At 41.1% G+C, this 25,774-nt stretch overlaps 1 protein-coding gene across 33 annotated transcripts in view; it reads left to right on the forward strand.

Annotated features, from left to right (window-relative positions):
* Positions 1-25,774, forward strand: part of SORBS1 (sorbin and SH3 domain containing 1) — a 137,664-nt gene that overhangs the window by 96,310 nt on the left and 15,580 nt on the right. For 28 of the 33 annotated variants that reach the window (XM_061565164.1, XM_061565161.1, XM_061565162.1 and 25 more), the window contains 8 exons: positions 801-866; positions 10,035-10,084; positions 13,502-13,701; positions 15,141-17,036; positions 19,508-19,626; positions 22,702-22,899; positions 24,170-24,222; positions 25,113-25,227. In XM_061565164.1, coding sequence (XP_061421148.1) covers positions 801-866; positions 10,035-10,084; positions 13,502-13,701; positions 15,141-17,036; positions 19,508-19,626; positions 22,702-22,899; positions 24,170-24,222; positions 25,113-25,227 — 2,697 coding nt within the window. The remainder of the gene's footprint in view (positions 1-800; positions 867-10,034; positions 10,085-13,501; positions 13,702-15,140; positions 17,037-19,507; positions 19,627-22,701; positions 22,900-24,169; positions 24,223-25,112; positions 25,228-25,774) is intronic. The other 5 variants (XM_061565184.1, XM_061565171.1, XM_061565176.1 and 2 more) reach the window with 3 other exon arrangements.

The following is a 25,774-nucleotide window of genomic DNA, read 5'->3' on the forward strand; positions in this document are numbered from 1 at the left end:
CAGTGTTTACTGAGTCTATGATTATTACAGCTGCAAAAAACAGTATCCTGTGCATCTGCAGAACTGTCAGCAAAATGACAGGTTCATTTCACAATGACATTTATTTTCATTGGGCATGAGCTTGATGATTGTAATGCCAATTTTCATATAATCCTCGCTCACGAGAAAATCTCATTTTAAAAAAAATATATAGTCGGATAAATACTAATATTTCAAAAAAAACATTTGTATTTGCCAGTACAATATAGATGACATATTTTACAACAAAAAAACACTCATACTTCACTAATATTTTCTTCATGATACGGATATTTAAATTGTACATTTAAACAATAAATATCCTGTATTATTTAAATGTAATTTGTAAAAATCATCATGAATATTATCTTTTGGAATCATCAATTATCATTTCCTTTAGGCTTATACATATATCAATAAGATGCCTAGAACTGTCTATTGTTTAAAATAGATTTTGTTTTTCAATCACGATCTATATGTTTTATCTCAGTGTGCCTGCTAAATGTGTACACGTATTTTATTCTACAGTGACACATTTGCACTGTAACTCCATTTCATCTCATTAGCTGGTTGCAAATGCAAAATTCACCAGTGAAGCCTGGATGGCTCCTTTCGTCCACACAGCCACCCTGGTATATTCTCAGATTTATGGATTTTTCCCAGTCTCTTCTGTCTCCCAGCATGACGCTTCTGTTACTAATGCCTCCTCGTATTGCATGTCTTATCTTAGTACCTCTATTCCTTTCCAACTCTCATCTCATCTGTCCTTTCCTCCTCATAAGTTTCGCAGAAAGATCTGGGAATACACGCCAGGCAACTGTTCCATTCTGCCTCCCCAGGAAAAGCAGGTAATATATATATCCACCCTGGGTCACCTACTACCCTCAATCTTGTTGAACCTGTGTAGTATTTTTCAGCGTAGACCCATGATCTATTTTAAAGCGATTTCAGTCTTTAAAAATAATATTTATAGGCGCATAAATATATTCACAATGTACATAAACTTACAAATAAAGTCAGAATACATTTATAATGCTATTGAACTGGGCTTTTTTCTCTCCCTCTCTACTAAAGCCTGATTTTAGATTTTAAAAAAAGATAAATACTTGTAAAAATGTATGTCCACTTGTAATATAATTCTCAATTTGGAAATATTAAAGTCAAAAGCATATGGACCGATATTTAAAGACAATACAAATATGAACACAAGATGGCAATTATTTTATTCTTGAATTCTACATTTGTACGTGTACAGTATATACACAATATCCATAATAAAACCAAATCTAATATACACCAATAAGCGCTTTGCTAAAATAAGATTGAACAGCGGCTAGTAACCTATCAAATATGTAACATTGCGTAATGGCCCGTTCTATTGGACTTTATTAATTAATACGTCGCAAAAGAGACAGTGCAGCGATACACTACCATACTCAGCTACTCCTGACGCGGTTATCTGGCTTGACCACCTAAACGTGAAATTCTAGTTGTTGTTGCTTTGCGTCTACACCAGCCATACGAAAGGTACGAAAGAAGAAAAAGAAGACGAAGAATACGTAGCAATACCACATCAAAATTCTCGTAAAATTGTATTCGATTGACCAAGGCTCTTGTCAGGGAAGATTATCTTCATTAGCCCGCGTCATATTAACAACAGCAGTCGGACACAGTCAAACTATGTGCACTTGGTGTTCTAATGCTTAATATCATTCGTAGTTTTGTTTCTCTTTTCGCTGCTGCTGCTGCTTTGTATGCATCGTGGAACCTCACCTGCAGTCTACTCATTGCTATAGGGCATGCTTCTTGACTCTTTTTGTTGAATAACTGCAAACTACGGAGTATCGTTCTTTGCCAAACCATCGTGTAAACAGAATGTTTCCGTTCCATTTTCTCTCTCGATGTTGAGCACAAATCACAAATATATCTTGACATTCCTCCTGCTGTATTGGTGGACCAATGGATGGACCAATGTGTACGTATATGTAGCTGCGCTATGAACCTAGCGACTAGAGTTTGATTCCCGTTCACGGCCAACACCAGTGACGATTATTGAACCGGTCCTGGGCTGCCCCTAAATCGACTCAAGCTCAAATGAGTATCTGGTGCGGTGTGTAAACATCGCCACTAGGGAGACAAAGGCGGTTGGGTGTGGGGCTGGCCACCCACCCCCTCGTGTGCCGTTCTGGCCTTCATAGATGCTCGCTAACAGCACTTGCCCCAACAGTATCTTAAGCCTATACGGGACAAATTTGTCTTTGGTGTCTTTAACATTCAAATATATTTTTCTATGTATGTGGTGTTAGGGTACCACAACTTATATTTTTTGTAAAAGTAATAAATAGATTATGAATGGATACAAGTTATAATGGTGAATTAACGGATTACTTATAGTATTAATAATGTACCCATCTTTGTAAGCCCACTGCTGAATGAAGGCTTGCCATACCATATTGGTTGTGGGGGTTGTTTGATCATATGTCGTCATTCTGGTCTGTATGGTTTATGAGAGGGGAGGGCCCATGACTGTTTCAAATATCACTTGCCAAGTATCGAACCAAGGTCATTGGTTCATAGATTAGTGTGCTAATTACTGCGTTATCACAAATCCACCATGTGGTTGTTGCCAATCGGGAAAAAGAAACTGGTTCACGTAGATGTTCTGCAACATCCAAGGTGGCTGTCGTGACAATGGGAAATTAATCAATTGATTGCTGTGACTGGGTCACGTCTCAGTCGCTGTCCAAATATTTATTGGGCTACATTACATCTAAAGTATGAATATGAGAGAGTGTCTATAACTGGCTATGTGTGTGCATAAATGTGGGTTTAAGCACGCCCCTCGTTGCATAACTTGTGAGTGTGTGGTATGTGCATTCATGGAACTTGCGTCTCGGTGTGTTAACAGCTTGTAGATATCTTCAATAACTTATCTGTGGGAAGAACAATGTTTTCAGACCAAACAACTATGATATTGTGTTGAAGCCTAACTTGGGTTGATCAGTCTTTAATTTAATAAAGTATTGCTGCTGACTAAATTGAACAATGGAAGCTGGATAGAAGCGCACCTTATTTAAGCACAGTTCTGATTTAAACAACACATGCTTACGTTATACTTGTTTACGAGTAAACTACCGCACATACAAAGCATAACCTGATCTTGTTCTCATTGGGTGTGCTCATAGCCAGCGTACGCTGTATAAATAATGTTAAATATCTATTAATTAGACAAGTGACGAGCCTGATGGAATCCATCTAGCTTAATGGGCACTAATATAATTTGACATGTGTTCTTTATGTGTTCACAATTACAGATTGTGGTTATGGCTAGAGCCGCTCGCGCTGTTTAATCATGCGTACGATCGGGTCCCCAGCCTGGTGTCTGTTGCCAACTCCCCAGGATCAAATAGTCGCGTGGTGAGCGGTAAACGTGGCAAGTCAATTTAGTACTCGCGGCAGATCAAAGGTAAAAGCAGTTGCGGAGATCTTAAGGTCAGGGCAGCGTGAAGCAGAGGAGTTGTATGCCAGTGGGTGAACTAGGGAGCTTTGTCGATATTATTTGTTTATGTAATTGGCAGTTGAACTTTGCAGAGGGGTAACTTTCAAGTGGATAGAATATAACTGCGGGAAATTGTGCTCGAGTAGAGCAAAATCTGATAGTAGGGTTTCCCCCTTTTTTCTGGCAACAAAACAGGTGCTAAGATGTTAAAACACCAAACTGAAACCTTTTACAAGGAATCATGTCTGCATTAAGCACAATGCTTGTGGTCAGATGCAAACAAAAAATACTCTGATAATATATGCATTGTCCTTGAATCTGATTGGTCCACACCAGAGACAGCTTTCTTTTGAGCCTCGTCTCAAATGGTGTTAGACCAGAGGACGCCAAGAGGCGTACAGACCAAAGACAGTGCACTATCAGAGTAATGAGAGCTCGGGGTGAGCATCTACATCATGGGACCTTCTTTGCCAGTACAGAAATATAATAATAGATTTTTTTCTCTTTTTTTAGCTCAGCTGTCTCTGGTGTGGACCAATCAGTTTCAAAGACAATGCATATATTATCAGTATGTTTTTTGTTTGCATTCTGACCACACGCATTGTGGTTAATGATTCCTTGTGAAAGGTTTCAGTTTGGTGTTTTAACATCTTAACACTTGTTTTGTTGCCAGAAAAAAGGGGAAAAACCTATTATCATATTTTGGTACTGGCAAAGGAGGTCCTATAATGTAGAGCAAAATCGTTCCTTTCGCGAGGCTGTGCGCATGGTTCAGTGATGCCGCTTGCGAAGTGGTCGTCTCTTGAAGGCACTAGATTCCGCACAAATGGGGGTTTGTTGTAACCCTCTTAAAGGTTACAAGTAGAATGTGACTATTCATTCGACACGTGTTGTGACAGTGTCTCTATGGTAATGTTGGGTACAACTGGAATCTCTGTGTAATCTCGGTATGCAGTGATGTCACTTAGTATATTGTCAGTTCCTGCAATACGCAGAGTTCTGATGTACTCGACATTTCCACGTGTTGCATGACATTGTCTCGGCGTATGAGAAGGTGACTGGGAGACAGTAATTCCTCCGTGGTATTATATGACACAGTTAACTGAAGCTCAGCTTGAAACCCAGTCGTGTCTTAAAAATCCTTTTTAACTTCTCAGATTTCTGTTTCTGACCAAGGTCATATCAAGTGTATTATTTATTTATGCATCTACACATTCCTCCACATTTATACTCGTATAAATATATATTCCCTTCATATAAGCTTTTTTTTCAAATAAAATTGATACTGGTGAATTTTCACAAATTACAGTATATCATTCAATGTTATGATCCAATGGTATTATCCACGTTGGGACAAGCAAATTCTTAAACTTTTTTTGTAAAGGAAGGTGTCGCAATATGATGCAGAATGTGGCACGCAGCTTGAAAATGTGACATACACAGGCCAAGAAAAAAATCTGAAGTATTTCCAAAAATTGCATAATTTTTATTCATAGCTAAAAAGAGAACTGCAAATGTTTTCAGCTTTAAATGAGATATTTCACCATCAAAGCTTTCTGTATGAGTGTCCGTGAGAGCTTTTTATCGATCGTGTTGAGTTTATTATGGCAACCAAAAGCTGTTTGGGGGAAAAAATTACGGAAAAATATAAATCAATGGTTTTGGCTTGAAATTGTGATGTTACACTCTTATCCATTGTCCAGAATTTTTTTTATGAAGTGTATTTTTGTGCACTTTTGAAAAAGTGCATTGCACGAGTGAATAACAACACATTGCTTTGGAATTAAAACAAAAGGGTTTTGCATTCCTGATATATTCCCACAAGTAAAAGCCGCCACCGCTGCTTTTGAGGCTAGGGTCGGGGGAGCTGTTGCTCAGTCTTTTTTTGGTGGCATGTTTTCCTGGCCGAGGGATTTCCCTTGTGGGTGCTGCCATTTCCCACCACCTCACCCGTGACAATAGAAATCTGTTTCCTGTTATTACTCCAAGAGAAGCGCATTGCTGACCAGACACATTGGGCGTCTGATGGCTGAGCATGTGGTTGTGGACAACCACATCTGCAGAGTACAGTATACCGCACATGTGATTCAGCTACACTGTTATGGTGTGGCACGTTAAAGCACAGCTGAGTGGCAATATTCTACTCATTGCATGTGTATCTTTATTATCTTCTCAATTCAGTTACCCCCAAAAATGTGGCTTAATTGATCATATTTCAATCATGGTACTGATTATAAAGGGGCTGCCAGTGGTATCATGGATAGCACAATGGACTTGCAATCCAGAAGTCACCCGTCGTGGCGGTTGAAACAATGGGCAAGTTTCTTAAATCCTCCCGCTTCTCTCCACGCAGCCGCGTGAATGGGCACACCACAGTTGATTGGCAGGTCAAGTGTGGTGGGGTAACGTGTGGGGGTATGCCCACCACTTCCTAGACTTCTGACAAATGTGCCAGAGTAGACCAACGTATCATACTCTTTGTTTTTTTCGGTAAAGTCACGTCGATAAAAATTTTAAATAAATTAACTCACAACGTTTCGGAAGCAACACAAGCCTCCGTCATCAGGTGTAACTGCTTCATACGCTACAGCGTTTTTACTGGAGTTAATTTATTTTAATTTTTTACCTATGTGACTTTACCGAAAAAACCAAAGAGTATGATTTCTTGCAGTCACGAAAACTTAAAATCTAGAACCAACGTATGACCTAGAGGGGCTTTCCAGAGCTCCCTCTAGTGGAGGTCCTTCCACAAATAGTGGCGTGAGCAGGCAATTGCAGGGCTGAGTCTTTACCTTTTTACTGAAATTGTGAAAATTTTCTTGCATTCTTACCGTCCCATTTTTTTGTGCATTTGAGTACCAAAATGTGTTTAAACTCGTGCATAATATATGACCAAATACTCGTTAATGTAATTCGTAAATTTACTTCCATTTTAATCTCTTGCACAATAAATTCTAGGTAATGTAATTTCCCTTGGGAGTTGTCAGCCAATTCTTAAGGGCTTTTTAGGAATAAGTATTTACGTGCTATCAAGCTATTTCGTGTGTTAATGTTAGAGATGTTTTTCAAACGTTCAAGGTTGCAGTGAACCAAGCACCATTGCGCTGGTGGGCCTCGTTTAGCATTAATGTCTCCACCCAGGAGTATTGTTAACATGCTTTTTTGCTGTGCTTGCCTGAACCTACATGCACAGAGCCTGGCAATGGTAATGGCAAGATTTGACCAGCCTTCACCGTCTAATGCCAGGCTAACCAAGTGGAAATTAAATATGTTGACTGATCTGCAAATACGACATATTTATCTGAGTAATAACAGGCTGCTTGTACTTTTTTTTACTTGGAGAGGCCTTCTTCCAGCAGTCGATTGGCCATGGCTGAAGATGATGTTGGTTTTGCACTTATTGATGTCTAGATCCTTTCTATAAATTCTGGTAAGCTACTTTGTCTTTTTTTATATATATAAATGGGCTTTAATATAGATGTTTAGGTGCAGCTTCAACGACATTTTTTTTTCTATTTTCAATAGATTTTCGATTCGAATATGGTAAGTTATGTGGAGGAGAAATCTATTGTGTAAAGTTTTGCCTCGTAAGCTTTAATTAGTGCTGATTCATAGCATAAGCCCATCGTAATGTTCTGCGACCGCTTCTTCAGCATTTTGTTATTAAATGCAGTCTCCTCTCATTGTCGGTCAGCATTGGTTTGAGGTCAGACTCGCAAGCATCGCAGATTCATGGATTCATATTGAATTTACAGGTTTTCAAAACAACAGACAGCGTGCAAATCAAACTGATGTACTGTGTTGTGTATATTATAAATTTAAAATAGGGGAAAAAATGCACATTGAAGGTACATGCACACCATTAAAACAGTTATTTTAATCTGGAGTTGTGTTAATTCATAATCTTATGCCAGATGTAATACATTTCAGTTTCCTAAATGTCATAGTTTTTTCCCCTAATTTCAAATTATTCATTTTCCATTTTCCAAATTCGATCACTGTAAGTGGCTCTTTTTTATTTTCAGTAATGTATTAAATGTTTGTCATGTAACATTGATAGGCTAACGCACAAAGTCTAGATGGGAAGCAAAATAACACTGCTGATGCAACCAACACAACTCATCTAATTCAGCTGTTCTTAGGAAGCCTTCATCAGTGCTATGCTATATCAATGTTCAAACTCAACTTGCTTTGAAATCATCTGCTCGACCTCCGAATGAAAAATACAGCACATCATTTCAGCGGTTTGCAATTTATTTTCTTCAAAACCCTCGCTGCGACACGAGACACATTGTAATCGCGTGTCATATCCCCGCTGGAACAAATTCATCAAAAGACGACGCCTTTTTTGTGTTGCTGTCACATTTCGCCCACATTTATGATATGCAATGTTAGGCGTCTTCCCACGTAGCCCCCCCCCCCCCCACCGTGTGCCTGGGCACCACTCTACACACGTGTGGCCGTGATTCACGTACACCCAGGGGCAAGAGGGGGGAGGATATGGGCCAACTGGTGAGGGCGTCTGCAGGGGTTTAGGCGTAAGCTGTCCGATTTTAGGTAGATTATATTGGCTGCCAGCAATGCAACGTTGCAGGTCCAGGTGTTGATGCAGCACAGCTGGTGTCCCCCAGTCGGTTTGCGCTTCTCTTTGCGACCATCCCATTTTTATCGTGGGCGAGAAGAACATTTGAAATCGGTTGAAGGGCTCGTGTGTCACTCTCATTCGACTTGACTCGCCTGCCTTCATTCTTATACTGCTCGGTGGTGGGCGTAGGTTTAACTTAAAGTATTTCCAGGGTTCATATCTGACCGAATATCTTCTGGGTCGCTCTATAGCTACACATTCTGGGAGGGTGGCATGTGACCAAAGCAAGATGTATTTGCCAGGTGTGTTCATATTTTCTGCGTTGCTAGCCAGGATCTGGCTGAAATTAAGCCCCGAGTATTTTGCCCATGGACATTTTGTTTTACTTTAATAAATGGTATTGGTATATATACTCTTTGGTTCTTTCGGTAAAGTCACGTAGGTGAAAAAATAAAATAGAAATAAAATAAAAAATAATGTATGTACAGAACAATGACAACATTTGTTTTTTTACTTAAATAGCTATAGTGTGTTATATTTTATGATAATTATAAATTATTGTACAATTTGTATTATGAGCGATAATTTGAAACACGTCACATTAAATAATTATTTTATTTGTTAACATCACCCGCATATTGGATAGTTGGAGAGCTGGTTTGTAAAGTATGTTATCTTAACAGGAAGCATTAAAGGTTGTTATTGGAAACCTCTGCATTTGATTTTTTTATCAGACAGTATGCATATTGATTGAGTGTGAATCCTTGCAGATAATACATTAAATGTACAAAGTCTATTGTGTTTGTAATTAGAATAATGGTTACATGTGGAATAGACAATTCCAAGTCACATAAATCAAAATTGGAAGTGAAATACAAAGATGGGTAAATATTCATCATTATATAGTGTTATTTTTTTTACAAAAATATCGAGAGAAAAAAACATTGCGTGCCCGGTAGGTGTTGTTATAGCATATACTTGGGAAGAGGCATTACATGTCATGGGGTGGATGAAAAATAGCCGACCCAGAGGTTTCCCCACAATCAAAACGCCGTATAATGCTCAGCGTTGAGCAAGTGACGAGGTTGCCCCACTCAGAGTCCCTTAAATCACCCCCCCCCCCCGTCATCTGAATTCACGGCACAGCAGCCGCTGCTGCCCCCCCAAAGCAGATCACATTGTGTGTGTGTGGAGCACTGTACGGTCGTGCTGCATGCAGTCAACACGAGGGATGAGCTTCGCCGTGCAGTCGGCGTGTGCTTTCGCACGCTCCCATTGTTTTACCCTGCAAGTCGTAGCAGATGATATCATGAATGGGACGAAATGCGCGGTGGTGTTGGTGGTGGTTCGTTAAGAATGGTAAGTTAGTGATCCCTGTGGTGGTGCCTGGAGAGAGAGAGAGAGGAGGGGAGGGGGTGGGCTTTAAAAAAAAGAATGATAAAAAATTGTGCTGCTGCTGCTTAAAGATGCCCAGTTTGTGGGTCTGTAACAAAGGATCTGCGTTACGCGCATTATATTAGGAGACAAAGCCGGCCGGCATTTGTGGTTTTTATCCTGTGCATTGTGTTGTGCCCAGGCTATGGTTTTGTTGGGAAATTATCTGCGTTAAGAAAATGTCAGGTTGCGACGTCGTTAAGCTAATACGATTCGGCGTTTATTGCGTAGTTATTTAGTTTTAATTGTATTTGCATTACATGTAAAATACAATTCATACGTGAACTTCATTGCTTGCTTCGTCATTATTTTTGCTTTTGTTTCTGTCTGTGCATTTTATCATGTGGGTAAGCTTATTCATTCGTCGGCGGGTGTACCAAGATGACTACGTTGCTTTTATTCGAGCATCATTGCTGCAAGTGTCCCCGCCCTGCAATATGTGTATCTTCTGGTTTTTTTTTTATTGAGTTTTAACCCCGGTGCCATTTCTTGTTTCAGATGTCTGCATATAGCACGTCTGCTGAACAGCCCACAGACAAATCAGGCTAGTGAGTATCTTCCATCTACACAACTCACGACGATTATGCCCCAGCCCCCCTTTGCTTCTCTTTGTTGTCTATTATCGGAGGCTTTTGTCTTGCCAACACATTGCATTTGGATGGCATGACACTTTGTTTCATGTATTATATAGTCCATTTGTTTTATAAACTGCTTTTATACGCACACGCTTATTTTCTATTGGAACAAAATTAGCTCCGAAAGCCGTAACCTATGATATTGTGTGATTATATGGTGTACTGTATATTCTTTGCATATACATTTGCTTTAGTAACAATGATAACCAAAATGAGGTGAGGATTTCTGTAAGAATGCATTTATAGTATTACTATTAAGTATCGAAATATTTGTATTCGAGTTTAAATGTTGCATTGGAGTTGTATCGCCTATTTACAAATGGTAGAATAACTGAGATGGTTTAGAAGTGGCATGAACCGTGGAATTTAACCCCGTTGGCCAGATGTCCCATTCAAGGCACGCTACTGCTGTGTGTGTGTGTTGGATTTAACATGGCAGTGTGGAGAAGACAGGTCTAGACAGTCCCATCGCTAATTATGCATAACATTCTCCATGTTACGACGGTAATGCAAAAGGGAGATAAAAAAAATAACGTTGCTTCGTGTGCTGTAACATTTGTATATGTATGTAAGCCTTCCACACGTGAAAAGTGATAAGACTGCATCAATGTGTCCCATCAAACCTGAGCTGTAGTTAATGTGCGTAACGGCAGTGAAATGCCCTATACTTCCAAATGAGCTTAATGAGAAGAGTGAGTCAGATTCTAATTAAAAAGAGTGAGTCAAGTGCTAATTATTTGATCAGCATCAATACTGGATTCTTAAAAGCCACGCGAAACTGTGAGTGCATTTTGTTCTCTCCATATACTGCAATAGGTATGTGTGAAGGTAAAAGGCTTTTGGAGAACAGAGTTCCAAGTATTAAGCATGTTTATAGAATCAGAATCTTTATTTAGGCTGGAGGAACACATTGCATAAAGATAACAGCCTCCATTAAAACATTCCCTGAGGATCTATGGCAATTTAATTGGCTGGTGTAAATAAGACGAGCCGATCTCAACAAGTAAACATGAAAAATGGGCTCCGTGGGAAGAATTGTATCTGTTTTGGAAAGTGCGCAATTCGATTGCAAAGTGCAGCCAATAGGGTATTGCTGTCCATGTGATAATTGCTTGGATTCCAGCCAATTGTCACTTTCGTTGCTTAAAGTAATTGAAAAGAATATTCGAAGGAACCAATGGTGGTCATCAGAATTCCATGCACATGCGTAAAGCTGTTTACAGATTGGTTTTGTTTGTTTTTAAGTGCATTAAGGAAACTACAAAAAAATAATAGGTCATTATAATATCACTTATCATGCAAGTTATAAATTTGTGTCTGGTAATTTTGTCATTAATATTTTAGATTTGTCTTATTTTTGCATTTTTAATAACAATAAAGGCCGTGATATTCATCACTGCTTGTAATTATGTTGATTCGTCGCTTGCATTGATGTGCTCTCACAATAATTATCCCCTTTAAATTATATATTTTTAAACTGAAAAAGAGGTTCAAGGTCTTCCTTTAGCAGCTGAAAGTGTGAGGTGATTTTACTCCCATCTTTTTGATATACTCAAATTAAAAAATTCACACATCACATCAAAAGTTGAATGCTACACATTTTTTCTAAAACGATATTTGGTTTGATTCTGTTAATGCGTGGCTAATGCTATGTTCCCATTGCCACTTTTTTCAATGATCCAGTAGGCCAGACGCTTATTGCTATGGACAGGCCTTAACAGGATGACCAATCCGCTCGCTTCCTTCAATACCCTATTTCCACTGGCACAACCATGCTGCGCCGGGGCTGTGCCAGGCCAAACCATCGTGGATCAGTAAGGAGGGTACGGGCTGTTTCCCTACTGCAGAAAGCCAAGCTATGCCACCGATGTAACACAATGTCGATACGCACGTTTATGACGTGGTGACACCGTATCATTAATACTCCTCAGTGGAGTGACTGATGCCACATGCGATACATGTGTCGTTAGCCCTGCGCATGGTCCTGCTTGGTCCTGCTTGGTCATGAGGTAGATTCGGTTATCTTTTTTAGTCAGTCCAGATTATCACAGTTTGGTCACGGCTCATCACATCAAATTGCTAGTGGGAAACCACGTGTATCGTGACAGCTGCGGCCTAGCTCGGCTCAGTTGTGCCAGTGGAGAAGGATTATCAGAAGCGTGCAATGGGCAAGCATCCGAGCTGCCATTCGATACTGTCAAATCAACAGTAAAGTAATGCATCCCTCGCTTAGGTCAACTTCTGGGTTATGTTTTGTTAAAAATAATACAGTGGCGAATTCATTTATAACACTAAAAAAATAGACCTTAGCCCAGGATGGATAGTGTAAACTCACCCAAAAATATATTAAATCTTATTTAAAAATAAAGTTTACCTGTTCCCTCCACTTATGGATGGACTGCCAAACTTTCAAAGCATTGGGACAATAAATACGCTGTGCTGGGCCATTCCAGCATTAAGCCAGCACGGCTCATTTTCTAATTGTCATGGAAATGGAGCTGTCTGGGTCTCTGTGTGCACGCGGCACTTTTTGTGAATCCACTACTGGGTGAGGGCCCTCCCACGCTGTGCGATCATGGAGGTTTTTTTTTACCGTACTTCACGCTGTGCCGTGTGGGTTGTTGAAGGGTGAGCGTAGATGTGTGAGCATAAAGGTACAGTACAACAATATATTTTGCTGGACCAGCCACTGGTGTATGCAACATACCAACCGTAGCTGCCTATAATACCTGTTCTGTGCACGGTGGTTGTCCATTCAAGTTCTGTCCAAGCTCAAGCCTGCTTAGATTTTTATGATTTGATATCGGCACAATGAAAAACTGTTTTTTGAATTAATGTCAAAGCATTAACCGCTGACGATGTATGTGAAATTATATTCTTTTAATTTCATTGCATATATCTATTTCCAAGTTTTCTTTTTTTAACACTGTCTTTTGACGGTGAGTTTTTCTTCAAATAGATGTCAAAAAATTCAAACATTTCCAGCTGCATCGTATGTTTTTCTCTTTAGGTGGACATATTAAAGCCGCCATACACTTGCCTACATAGCATTCAGACCCTAATGTAGGTTGACAATCGAGGATAAACTGCAGCTATTGTTATCAAGTCATCAATTGCAATCTATTCACGCCTCCACCCTCGAGCTGTTACAGCATTGTATAAATAAAGCGGCTGCCACCAACCGCTGGCACACTTGTATCCTATTGCTATTCTGCAAGCGTCCGTGGCCGGGAGACTTGCACGCGGAGACGAGACGAAAACCGTGTCGTGCGCACGGACAACGGACCAAAAAGCCCTTGTTTTTTGTGTGCTCGTTTCCCCTGTGCACAGCTCCATGGAGCCGGGGTATTACGCCGTGAGAAGGCAGTCGGAGCCGGCAGTGAGCCCCGTGGGGGCCCCCGGCTGTGAGGAGGAAGAGAGGCAGGTGTACAAGGCAGTGCTGGAGGGAGGGGACATCCCCATGCAGGGCCTCAGCAGCGTCATCAAGAGGCCCTCGATCACTTCCGCACCGCTCTCTCCTCGCTCCAAAGGTACGATGGCCGAGCCCTGTCGCGCTGCCTCGCTTCGCGTCATGCACGAGCGCGCAATTCGTGGCGAGTCGACGTTGCTGTAAACGCCTCGTTTCGCTTGTCGCCTTACCGATTCGCCAAACCTACTCACGGAATTTCTACATTGGAGAAAAACATGGCGCGCTCAACGCATTCCGCTCAACTTGTCAACCCATGGATTGGTTTACACAAACATTGCCAACCCCCGAGCCACCGTGGTGACTTGTTGGATCGATGTGTTCAACGGGAGTCCCGTGCGGTTAATGTCAGCAGTGGCACGTGTGTGTGGTTGGCGTGCGCCAGACAGTGGGCATTGCAAATCGGCGCCACTCTGCAAGGCTTAGAGCTAAATTTGTTGCCCCAGATGAAGCGGGTGTGCCCCCTTGTGTGCGTCTCTCTTTCAATACTGGTACACGCCGTGTCGCTCGGCTCACGGCATAATTCGAGGCTAAATTGTTAGGATTACATGTAATTTTGTTTGTCTAGAACGTGTTATGTAGAAACGAATACAAAAGGATTGTTAATACAGTAATCACTTCACTATGTGGTGTTTATGTTGGTTTTGTTTTGCTTGGATTTAGTATTTTTATTCTTCATATTATTTCACCGAAAACAAACTCGTGATACATTGAAACATTATTTTCACCTTTCCAGCCAGTATTTCATTCGGGTGGAAGTGAATGTGTACAATTAAAATCAAGGGAAAATAGTCTTCCTCGATAGCACATATAACGCATAATTTGTTTAATATGTAGAGTAAAACGATCGGCAGGTCGTGTAGGTACTCCCATCTCTCCGAAGATGTCTCGTCTGACCAGCAGGGAAGAATAGGCCAAATACCCTTCAGAAGGACTCGCTGGAGCTCCCTCTAGTGGAGTGCGTTCCGCCAACTTTGATCTGAGCAAGCAATTGCAGGGCTGCACCTTTACCTTTTATGTGCACTTGAATGTTTTTGTTTATTAGTTGATCGTTTTGATTGATAATAGGAAATATCATGTTTCTTCTTTTCATCTTTTCAATATTTCCGATTCTACATGTTAACAAATTAATTTCCTGTCTGCAAATGTTTACTTGTACATAAAATGTTGCCGCAAATGCATTTATAAAATCTAATAATTGAATGACATAAATACATAAATGTAATCAAATTTAATGACATGATTTAATCTTCACATAAAAGAGATGCTCTATCGTAACAAGCATGTGTTGAATGCATTAACATGGATGACCTAACACACACTTTTGCCAATTTGCATGACTCTATCTCTTCAAAAATAATTAATCAACAATTGCAGAGACCTCGTTGTGAAATGTCCCCCTTGTTTGCTGCACTCTCACGTTCTGATCCTGTTCTTAACTCTGCCGTCAACTGCTCTTTTCCTTCTCTTCGTCTCTCCTAACGCTTCCTGTGGATGGTGAAGGTGGGGACTCGGTATCTGCCCTCTTGTTTTCTGACAGTGATGTAGTTTTTAGTAACCCCGGTAGCAGTCAGATTCATCCGTTCCGTAGCGCAGAAGCAGAGGCCCCAGGCGCTTCTCGCTTTACCGTGGCAGATAGGCCAAGCGAGCCGTCAAAATTGACCTGCGACGAAGACGTCGGCGTCGACCAAGGCCTGGCAAAGCGGCGGTCCCACAGCTGCGACGACCTCCTCAACGAGAGCCACAGCGTGGAGACCGAGCAGCCCGTCAAGTCCGAGAGCGCCGAAAACCTCACCACCAAGGAGCGCAACGAATATGCCGAGATCGGCGACATCAACCGCAGGGATCGCGGAAAGAGGAAAAAAGTCAAGCGCAAGGTGCGCGTCACCGACCCGGAGTTTTCCGAGCTGTACAGGACCATGCATCAGATCGATCGGCAGCAAATTACTCCGTCTCCGTCGCTGTGCTGCGTTGGGACCATGGTGAAACGGTACGAGGGCAGCGGTATGGGCCTGCTGCCCAACCAGGGCGGACAAACAGAGGAAGTGCCGAAGGACCTGGTAACCAGCAGGATTACAGAGTTTGAAAAATTCATAAAAAGGACTAAGTCTATGCCAAACCTGAAAATAGCAAATCTTGTTCCATCGCCAGTGGCTGTCATGGTGATGTGTAAAAGCGATACACTTTCCATCAGGCGAATGGGAAATTCGTTTTCCGCTGACTCGCTGCTAGACAGTGAGGTTGCAATGGAAAGCAAGTGGCAATCAACCGAACGAAAACCGAGCGCTGTGCCCAGAAAGAAAACGAGCTTTGCAAGCAGTGATGCGGTCAATCCCAAAAGAAGCGCGGCAGCACCACCACTTGTGGTGAACCAAATCTCATTGGAGAGGGAAAGAGACGACGATGCGGACACCGATGGATTTGCGTCCAAGCTGAGTGAATTTGTTTTGGTGGACAGGACGTCCGTGTGCACGGAGAGTGAACTCGATCGCTTGTCCTTCGCATCGTGCGAGAGTTTAGAGAAGGCACGCAGGCGAACACATAAACACCTCTCTGGGGGCTGCACCGGATACTGCCCGGCATCGTGGGCCCGGTTCACGCTCATGAGTTTGTACGACAAGAATAACTATGACTACTACAGGAGCAGGAGCTCTCCTTTGAACTACAAATCCATGAAAATGGAAAACTACGCGAGAAGCTACCGCACGCAGGCACAGCCAGACCGCTCGAGCTTTGCCAGGGCAGCGTGTCTCATCAACCCAGTTCCTGTCAGACTCAAGAAAAAGAAGAAGTGTTTGACCTCCCCGCTGCAGACTACGAGCAGGCAAGAGCACAGGGCAGAAACGTTGTCATCCGTGCACGAGACGTACCGAGAGAGGATGCGGAGGGAGACCCGGAGACGAAGTTTGCCTGACAACAGACTTCTTCGAGAACTCAAAACCGAGCTCAAACCGTTTGTACCGGAGAGGAAGTCTTCTCGATACATCTGGGAAAATTCCGAAGCCCCTTACCCCTACTTTTCAGAAAACCATTATCCTGGTCATCTGGAGAACATTGAGATGCCCTGTCCTTTTCTTCCAAAGAGACAATATGCAGAATACCTTGTAGATTCATCCTACCCGCTCCTGAAACCCATCTCGCCCGTCCCGCCATCAACTTACCTTCTGGACAGAGACCAGCCCACGTACCTGCCTGCTGCTGTGCGAGGAGCTTATAGCTGCCACGTGGATGGCTTAGAAGGTCGTTCAATGTCACCCCTGTGGTTGCTGGGCAGCAGCCCTCTACCGCTGGAGGCAGCGCTCTACCCTCAGCCGAACCTCAATCACTCTGAGCTCTCGCTCCATAGCCTGGACCCCAGCCACAGAGCCCAGGGAGATTACCATTTTGTCCATCGCCAAGGTGGAAATCTGTTGCCTTGCCTTTCGTCAGTGTCCAGTGATTGGTCATGTATATGTCCTGTGATCGCTGATATCTGTCGGATGTGATGATTGTTTTATCAAATGTGTCCTTAAATTCCATTTCATTATATTTATGTCATGTCATTGCGTATGTCATTTTCCAACCGCAATGAATGTAGTGTCATTTGGATGTATTTTTTCGTAATTTACATCACGCATACACTTTCATGTTCCTTTTTGAAGTGAGGACATTGGGGTTGTTGCAGAGTATTCCAAAGCATTTCTAACTTACCGTTTTTATGCATTTCTTGATGCACTTTCAATCTCTTAGTGGTGGGACTGTCAATGCTATGCAGGTTGAGAACTATTTAAATGAAAGACTTTGGTTTGAGACTAACTAACATTCTAACAACCCCGTGTTCTTTACTGCCTCCTCGTTTGCATTATTTACAAAGCTGCGATACACATTTTATTATACATTCAGCACTAAGCATTGCATACATAGTCATTTGCTACAAACCTTCACGCACTCATTTCCTTTGCTGGAGGCTTACGCTTGAGTTTGGCCTGAATTGAAATTTCTGCAGATGCATTTATAAGAGATAAAAAAATTTGCCACAGAAAATGTACGAATTTGTTTTGAGCATGAAAAAACATAACATCACCAAGGACAATATGTTCGTCAGTAACACCGCTCTGAAGAAGGGACATTGCTCCGAACGTGTCACCTCTTCTGTTGTCTGTTTTCTTTTAGAGTCGTTTTATCGAGGAATTTCTTGAGTTTTTGCTTGGGAGTGAGCCACTACCAACGCGGTATAAAAAAGAAAACTGTTCAAAACACAGTTTATAATCATTCATATTGGTCAATCTGCAGATGCCTTTAAAATGCATTCGTTTACATGATAATGCTTTGAAGAGGCAATGAACAAAAGGAGGCACATTAGCACCACACTTGTGCCAATTGCTTCGTCCTGAGGCAATGAGGCGGTCAAGTAGGGGCGTAGCAAATGGGCTATGATGTCCGGCATTATTGCGCTGCACACCAGAACAACTTTCACCCCTTCAATGGCTTCCAAATTCATGAAGGCGATTAGACTTGCATTTATCACGTTTGATTTTGGAATTATTTTTTATTAATACTACTCTTAGCACAAAATGCTTTGCGTGGTGTTGCAGGAAATTAACCTCTTAATGCGCTAATTGTGCACAAAAGAAAGTACCAAAAATGAGCATTTGTAAATACAATAATTACGAGATGTACGTTCTTGGAAAAAAATATATCGTTGTTCTGTAATGGTGAAAGGCAACACTGTGTTCTGTACATATCCATTGAAGGGCATGTGCTTCATATTTATGTTGACTTGCACACCAATAATTCATAGCGATGCATGACTTTCTCCATTAATTAAGCTTTGTGTCGGCATTCACGTTAACTTGATGTTCATTATGAAGTGAATTGCTCATTTTTTATTACATTTTTTTTATTTAAACAAAAAAGGGGGTGGGGAACGGTTAAATATAACCTGTTGTAATAGCGATGTATATGTTTTTAGTGGAATGAGGAATTAAACATTTAGAGAAAGACATCTCGATTTAAAGCTTTCGTGACTGCAGGAATCCATCTTCTTGGTTCTTTCGGTAAAGTCACGTAGAAGGGAAGCAATAAAAAAATAAAAATAAAACATAATAAAATAAAATAATTCTCACGACGTTTCGGCCACAACGCAAGCAGCCGTCCTCAGGTGAAGAATGAGACACTACCAAGCTAGGAGCTTATATATACGCTGCGTTGGAGGTGCAAGAGCGCCTTGCACCTCCAACGCAGCGTATATATAAGCTCCTAGCTTGGTAGTGGCCGAAACGTCGTGAGAATTATTTTATTTTATTATGTTTTATTTTTATTATTTTATTGCTTCCCTTCTACGTGACTTTACCGAAAGAACCAAGAAGAAAGACATCTGTAAATGGAAGGCACCAACTTCTTGATTGGCATATTTTTAAGCCCCAAGTTAATTATTTTAATGGATGAACCGAGTGAGCCTATTTAAGTGAGAGATTACCAATTTACGTGCTTGAGTACTTTTAAACTTGGGCGTTAGTATCTTAATATATACATTTCAGCATACTTGGCCATGCTTATACATGTAGAAATAACGTCTTTATTTTAAGTGTAATGTACATATACTTGAGCACCAGGAGATATGTGTGTAAAAAAACACACGAAAGTGGAAAATGTTTTGTGTGGGTTGACACAGATGCGCGCTGATTTGACCACGTCTGCATCTGCAATGTGCTTTGCGTGCGTGTGCACTTATCCATAAATCATCGTCTTGAACGTTTTCCTGTTATGCGTGCACCATCTTTCGTGTGTCCGTGTATGCGCGTGCGTGCTTTGTGGGGTGTGTGTGTGCGCACGTGCGTGCTTTGCGTGTGGTGTGTGTGCGCGTGCGTGCTTTGTGTGCGTGTGTACAGAATCTCTGTCTCCCCGGCCGATGTCCGCTTGCTCGTCCCCAACGGGCCGCCCGCCTCCCATCTACGAGAGCCGTGAGAGTGCAGAAGTTGTATCTCGAAGACGGCGGGAGGACAAGGAGGTGAGCGCGTGGCTCCTCTGCCGTCGTCACCTTCCCACGTCCCTTCCAAATTTATCCCATCCACTTAAGCGTCCGCAAATCGAGCATTGGGCACGTAATTAAAGACTTTGGCGATATTTTTGAGTGCCTTCTTGGTGATTCACAATCGCGATAAGTATTTTCAGTCCTTCACGTGTCTACTACTGCTGCTGCTGCTGATTACAAACATTTGGGGGCAAAACATGATATGAAAGGGGAAAATATCCCATGGGAATGTAATAACCTGAAGCAGCTGGATGAAGAATAGTGAAACTTCATGTCGGCAGTGCAGTTTTTTTTTATCTCAACAGCCAGCAGCATTACTCATGGGGCTCAGTCCCATCTCACGTTTCAATTGCTGGGTAGCATGAAAAGCCTAAATTATACTGCTCTTAATATCCACATCATCAAGCCGGTGTTTGAGGGTGGATCAAGAAGTTTACTGTGCATTGTATCAGACTATTAGTCATTAATTAACTGCAATGGGAATAATTAATTTAAGCGTTCTTCAATCGGATTCATATGTGAAACAATAATAGAAACCTGTACACATTTCTGGGTAAGAAACACGTTATTTATATGGCGATTCAAATATGAGCTGGAGCTACAGTGTTGGTGATGGGCCCTCTTTGGATCTAATCCCGCCTTTTGAATTTGCCCCATTTTTAATATTTACTTCAAGGGCCCAAGCCAGATAAATTACCTTTTTTTTAGATATGAACTGAGGACGTCAAATCTTCAGGAGCACTATTTTCTTAATATCATCAATAACCGCTTTTATTTACTGTAAAATATACAATTAAAGTTCTCAAACTAGCAGATCATCACATCATTCACTTTTATTGAACTTACAAAGGAATTGGAACCATTTGGAGTTTTGCACTTTCAGATGGTATTAATTTCTAATCTGGCCAAATTCTTGTTTCTTGAACTCAAGTCCTTGTTTCAACCTCGTATGCCGATTATGTTACAGGTTAAATAAAACCAGGCCAATTCCAGAAGACCACGTGCTGTATTGAAAGAGGTCACTTTGAGTATAGCCCCTGGCTAGGGGCATTGTAATCGGTGAGGTTCTGTGTTGTTGATTGGGAATCTATTGCCCAGTATGAAAGGGTGATTTTTGCCTTCAGTAAGAATGTTCAGGAGATGTACAAAACAAATAATAACTTTTGTCAAATTTCTCCAATCAAAAGCCTGCTTATGGAACCCTTCAATGAGTTACTTCTTGGTCATTTTTGTCAGCAATGGCAAGGATCTAAACCATCGTGTTTTGAGTTTGATTTAAAAAAAAAAGCCTTTTTCAAGAATATATTTATCCCCACAGGGGTGGTAGCTGAGGAAATATATGAATGCTGTCTGAAAGTAATATAATCTAATTTTGTATTTAAAGAGCATCTTCAATAAAAGTACTTAACATAGTTTAAAAAAATGGTGACAGAAGCGGATCGAATGACAGGGGCTGGCAAGGGTTGTGGAATGAGTGACCTTGATAGCGGGTACTTGAGGATCACGAAAGGGGAGGGGAGGGATGGGAAGGGGTGAGGGGAGGGAAGAGGAAAAGAATGGGCAGTAGAGAAGAGGTGAGGCTTCGAGAGGAATAGAAGGAGGGTAAAGAGGGTGACTGCTTAATGTACAGGGGAGGAGTGCAAGGAGGGAGAAGGACCGAAAACGGGAATGGGTTCAGGGATGAGGGAGAGAGAGACAGAAGATTGGGAATGAAGCAGATGAGAAGGGACATTAAAGCAGACGAGTGAGGCAAGATAAGGTGGGGGCCATGGAGAGATGTAAAGACTAGCGTCAGATATACTCACCACATGCTGGCCAAGACACTGGGGCCACTTGAGAACCATTACAAACTTAGCCAGCAGCTACAATAACATCGGGTAGATATAAAATTCCATTTGGCAAATACCTACTATTTACATTCTTGAGTGGATATCAGCGCTTCGAGTCTCATTTTCATAAAATAATACTGGAAAATTCTCACATTCTAGTTTGCACTACAAGGCCAAATGCACAGGGATTCTAATAATAATGTGTGTACATTGTTATGTTTGCTGGGTTGCAGCGTGACCTGCATATAAAGTAGAAAACCAGTGGGGCAGTTGCACATTTAAAAACAAAAGGTAAACATATCCCTTAATTGGCATTTATATAGGAGTTAAGGGAATGTACTTTAGTTGTTTTGTGCAGCTGACTCCAGGCCCTTAATATATCCTGAATTATAATCCTGCAATGTTTTGCTTCCAAAGATGACATGTTATATTTAAAATGGAATGTTTTCGAAAAAAAAAATATCAAATACATCAGGATTATCGTTATTCGTAACAAAATGGCATATGTTAAATATAGTTATAACTTAAACGATAGCCAAAACATCTAAATACATTTCCACATCAACAGGATTACTGTTATTAGTAACTTAATTACATGTGTAAAGTAATGTTATCACTAAATGATAGCTAAAACATCTAAATACATTTACACATCAACAGGATTACTGTTATTAGTAACTTAATTACATGTGTAAAGTAATGTTATCACTGGATGATAGCTAAAACATTTAAATACATTTCCATATTAATACTGTAAAAAAAGAATAGCACGTGTAGGGCACACATGACGTTTGACTGATGACATATAACTGGGATGTCTGACATTTGCTAGACGTGTGGACACGTTTCGATTTAAAGCTTTCGTGACTGCAGGGATTCAACTTCTTGGTTCTTTCGGTAAAGTCACGTAGAAGGGAAGCAATAAAATAATAAAAATAAAACATAATAAAATAATTCTCACGACGTTTCGGCCACAACGCAAGCAGCCGTCCTCAGGTGAAGAAACAGGTCTGTCGAGAAGAAGACGCTCGACAGACCTGTTTCTTCACCTGAAGACGGCTGCTTGCGTTGTGGCCGAAACGTCGTGAGAATTATTTTATTATGTTTTATTTTTATTATTTCATTACTTCCCTTCTACGTGACTTTACCGAAAGAAGCAAGAAGGTGTGGATCACGTGTTACAGATAGTGGGTGTCCAACGTGTGTCCATTTGTCACAACAGCGCATGCTGGAGGAGCAGCGCAGGATAAGGCGCGAGCAGGAGGAGGCCGACATCGCTTCCCGGCGCCACTCGGGAGTCTTCCTTTCCCACCACCAGTTTATCACCAACGATCGCTTTGGAGATCTCCTCAACATAGATGACTCCTGGAAGCGGACATCGGTGGGAGAGGTCTGTCCCAGCTCGCCATCGCCAGCCCAAGTTAGCAATTTTCATTTAATTTTAGTTTCCCTTTTCCCCTTCTTCACAACATGATCTTCTTCCACTCCGTGCTGTGATTAACCTCTTTTCACCTGCAACGTTGTTTTTTTTTATGTTGTGATAACAAGCTTCTTTGAGTGATGCTCTTCACACGTTTTGCCTGGCTTTATAACTCATAGCACCAACCGTTAAATTTGAATGACCTCGCTAATCCATCTGACTGTTCACGGTGTCATTTGCCCAATTGTTGCATGAGACTTACCTTGCTTCTCTGTCAACACGTGTCATAATTAACACTTTCCTGGTCAAACGTAGTGCTTTTTTGTAATTTCAGTGGTGGTTCTCAACATTTAAATTGCAAATTTTTTGTTTAAATCAATCGGGTGTTTAAGTGACCATCTGTCTGACCTTTTTAATTTCTCAGAAACACACGGTGTCTCAAGAGTGTAAGGAATTAATCATAAATTGTTTAATCTCTCCAGAGTCGTTTCCGTTGAGAACTACTGCGTAATAAATGTGCTGCAGTTGTGATGTGTTTCTAACAGTGGTTGTTGACTGGTTAGTATAATATTAATTTAACATGCTTTAATAAAGCCCAGCGGTGTGCACACATTATGGCAAATTATGTCAATTGTGATCCATTGCCCCATTTATTATTGCAAAATAATGTTCATTGGAAAATGTGCTTAATAACAAGGATTATGAGTCCTTTGTCCTGTTTACATAGATGTTGTTAGGCATTTTAACATTATATCATATCTGTCGACAAACACGTTTAAAAACATTACTCATTGTTTACGCATATAAACATTACACAACATGTACCGTGTATGGTATTTAGGAAAACGGTAAATATTACAGCACAAGCTTTGTGAGAGCCGGTGTGTTATCGTGTATACATTGGCAAGGCAAAATCTGGCTAATTGACCTGAAACACCTTAAACTTGTACGAGAGGTTGGCTGAGATTGTTGTTTTAGAAGCAGCGTGAGTTCTATTATACCTTGATCCTGTTTAGACGGTAACAATCAGCCCACCTTGTAGGGTACTGTACTCGACTGTTACTTATACCATATTTTCATGCCAGAGATTATATAATGTGCAGAAATGTACAATAACATTACAGTTTAACTCAATGGATGTTTACCTATTTCACAAACATTTTTTTTATCATAATTGCAAAAATTTATGGTTTCCTCAATTTTTGAATTTATTATTGTAGATGTCAATGTCTTTGTGCAACTGTAGATTAACATGGTTTGCTCTGTTCAGCCCACTCGACAGACTGCAAGAGCAAAATATAACTTCAGAGCCCAATCACAAAAGTAAGTCTGTAATTTGTGCACGAATCGTCAGATTCCGTTTTAAGCTTCTGAATTTTTATTCATGCATTTTCTTTACACTGTGGGTTGATTACTAACAGGTTAAATAAACCATGACAATGGGAGACGTACATTAAAGCAGTTCTGGAGGTAGCCGAGGGGCTAATGGCTCCAATTTGCATGACTCAGCGCCAACAAAACCGCTGAAGTCATGGTTTTGGATCGAGCAGCAATCGCTGTACAAAAAAAAGTCTTATACCGTTTGGTTCTTTCGGTAAAGTCACGTACATAGAAAAATAATAGATCACGACGTTTCGATCGCAACACAAGCAATCGTCATCAGGTGGGACAACCACAGCAAGAAAAAACTGCTTCATGCCAGAGATTATATAATGTACAGAAATGTACAATAACATTATAGTTTAGAAAAAAACTGCTTCAGCAATCGCCACCTGATAACGATTTCTCGAAACGTCGTGATCTATTATTTTTTATACCTATGTGACTTTACCGAAAGAACCAAAGAGAGTGGATTCCTGCAGTCACGAAAGCTTCAAATAAAAAAAAGTCTTGTTGCTTGAAAAACAAAAATGTGTATTCAAATAATGTAGGATCTTGCAAACTTGCCGATGATATGGATGTAAGCATGAAGGTGGCCCACCAATACTGGCTTAAGCGGCAAGCTGCTGGTTTCTAAATCCTTTTATCGCAGACTGATTCTCAAAGCAAAAAAAAATGCGTCAAAACAGGTTTTTTTTTCTTTCAGAAATATTATTAAGTGGATTCTTTTAAAGTTGGTATGTGGGGGGGGAAATGGTCAAGTGTGGTACCACGTTGCCTAGCATAAAAAAAAGGTCTTAATCGCTGCTGCTTGCTCTGTTTGCCTGGTCCAGGGAGCTTCCCCTCCACAAGGGGGATGTCGTGTACATTAACAGGCAAGTCGACCAGAATTGGTACGAAGGGGAGCACCACGGCAGAGTTGGAATTTTCCCCGCAACTTACGTGGAGGTGAGTCACATTTGAGTTGGTGAGCTCCATGCCTTTTGATCCACAATAATGTGTCACACATTCTCAAGCTTTTGCAGCTTTAGAGCTAAAAGTATTTGTTCGATGCTAATGCGAGCATGGGGGCGTGGCGTTTATCTCAGTTCATGACCTGGAGCTATGAACAAAAGTTCCATATTCATATGATAGAGGCCAGTCACTCCAAATGGTAACTACAGTATAATAAGAGGTATTGATAATCCGGTAATATACTTTAACAGCCCCATCGGGAGAGCCAACCGGTGACATCTGCATTACCAGTCTGGTGTGGCAGCAAGTTTAATAACTCCCCCTTTGACTCTGCTCACCCAGCAGTATAAATCAGTCGATCAGCAGGTCATGTGTCGTGGGGTAAAGTGTTGGCACTTCCACCTCTTACCAGGCATTTTGCCAAAATTGAGGAGTAGGCCAAAATACCCTCTTCCGCCAGTCGTGGCACAAGTGGTGAGAAATTGTAGGGTTGCACCGATAGTGTTACTCATCAATAATTACTTGTTGAAAGTGATTCTAA

The sequence above is a fragment of the Lethenteron reissneri genome, chromosome 34, assembly GCF_015708825.2.
Source record: "Lethenteron reissneri isolate LAM-NWPU_2019-01 chromosome 34, ASM1570882v1, whole genome shotgun sequence".
Taxonomy (NCBI): Eukaryota; Metazoa; Chordata; class Hyperoartia; order Petromyzontiformes; family Petromyzontidae; genus Lethenteron; species Lethenteron reissneri.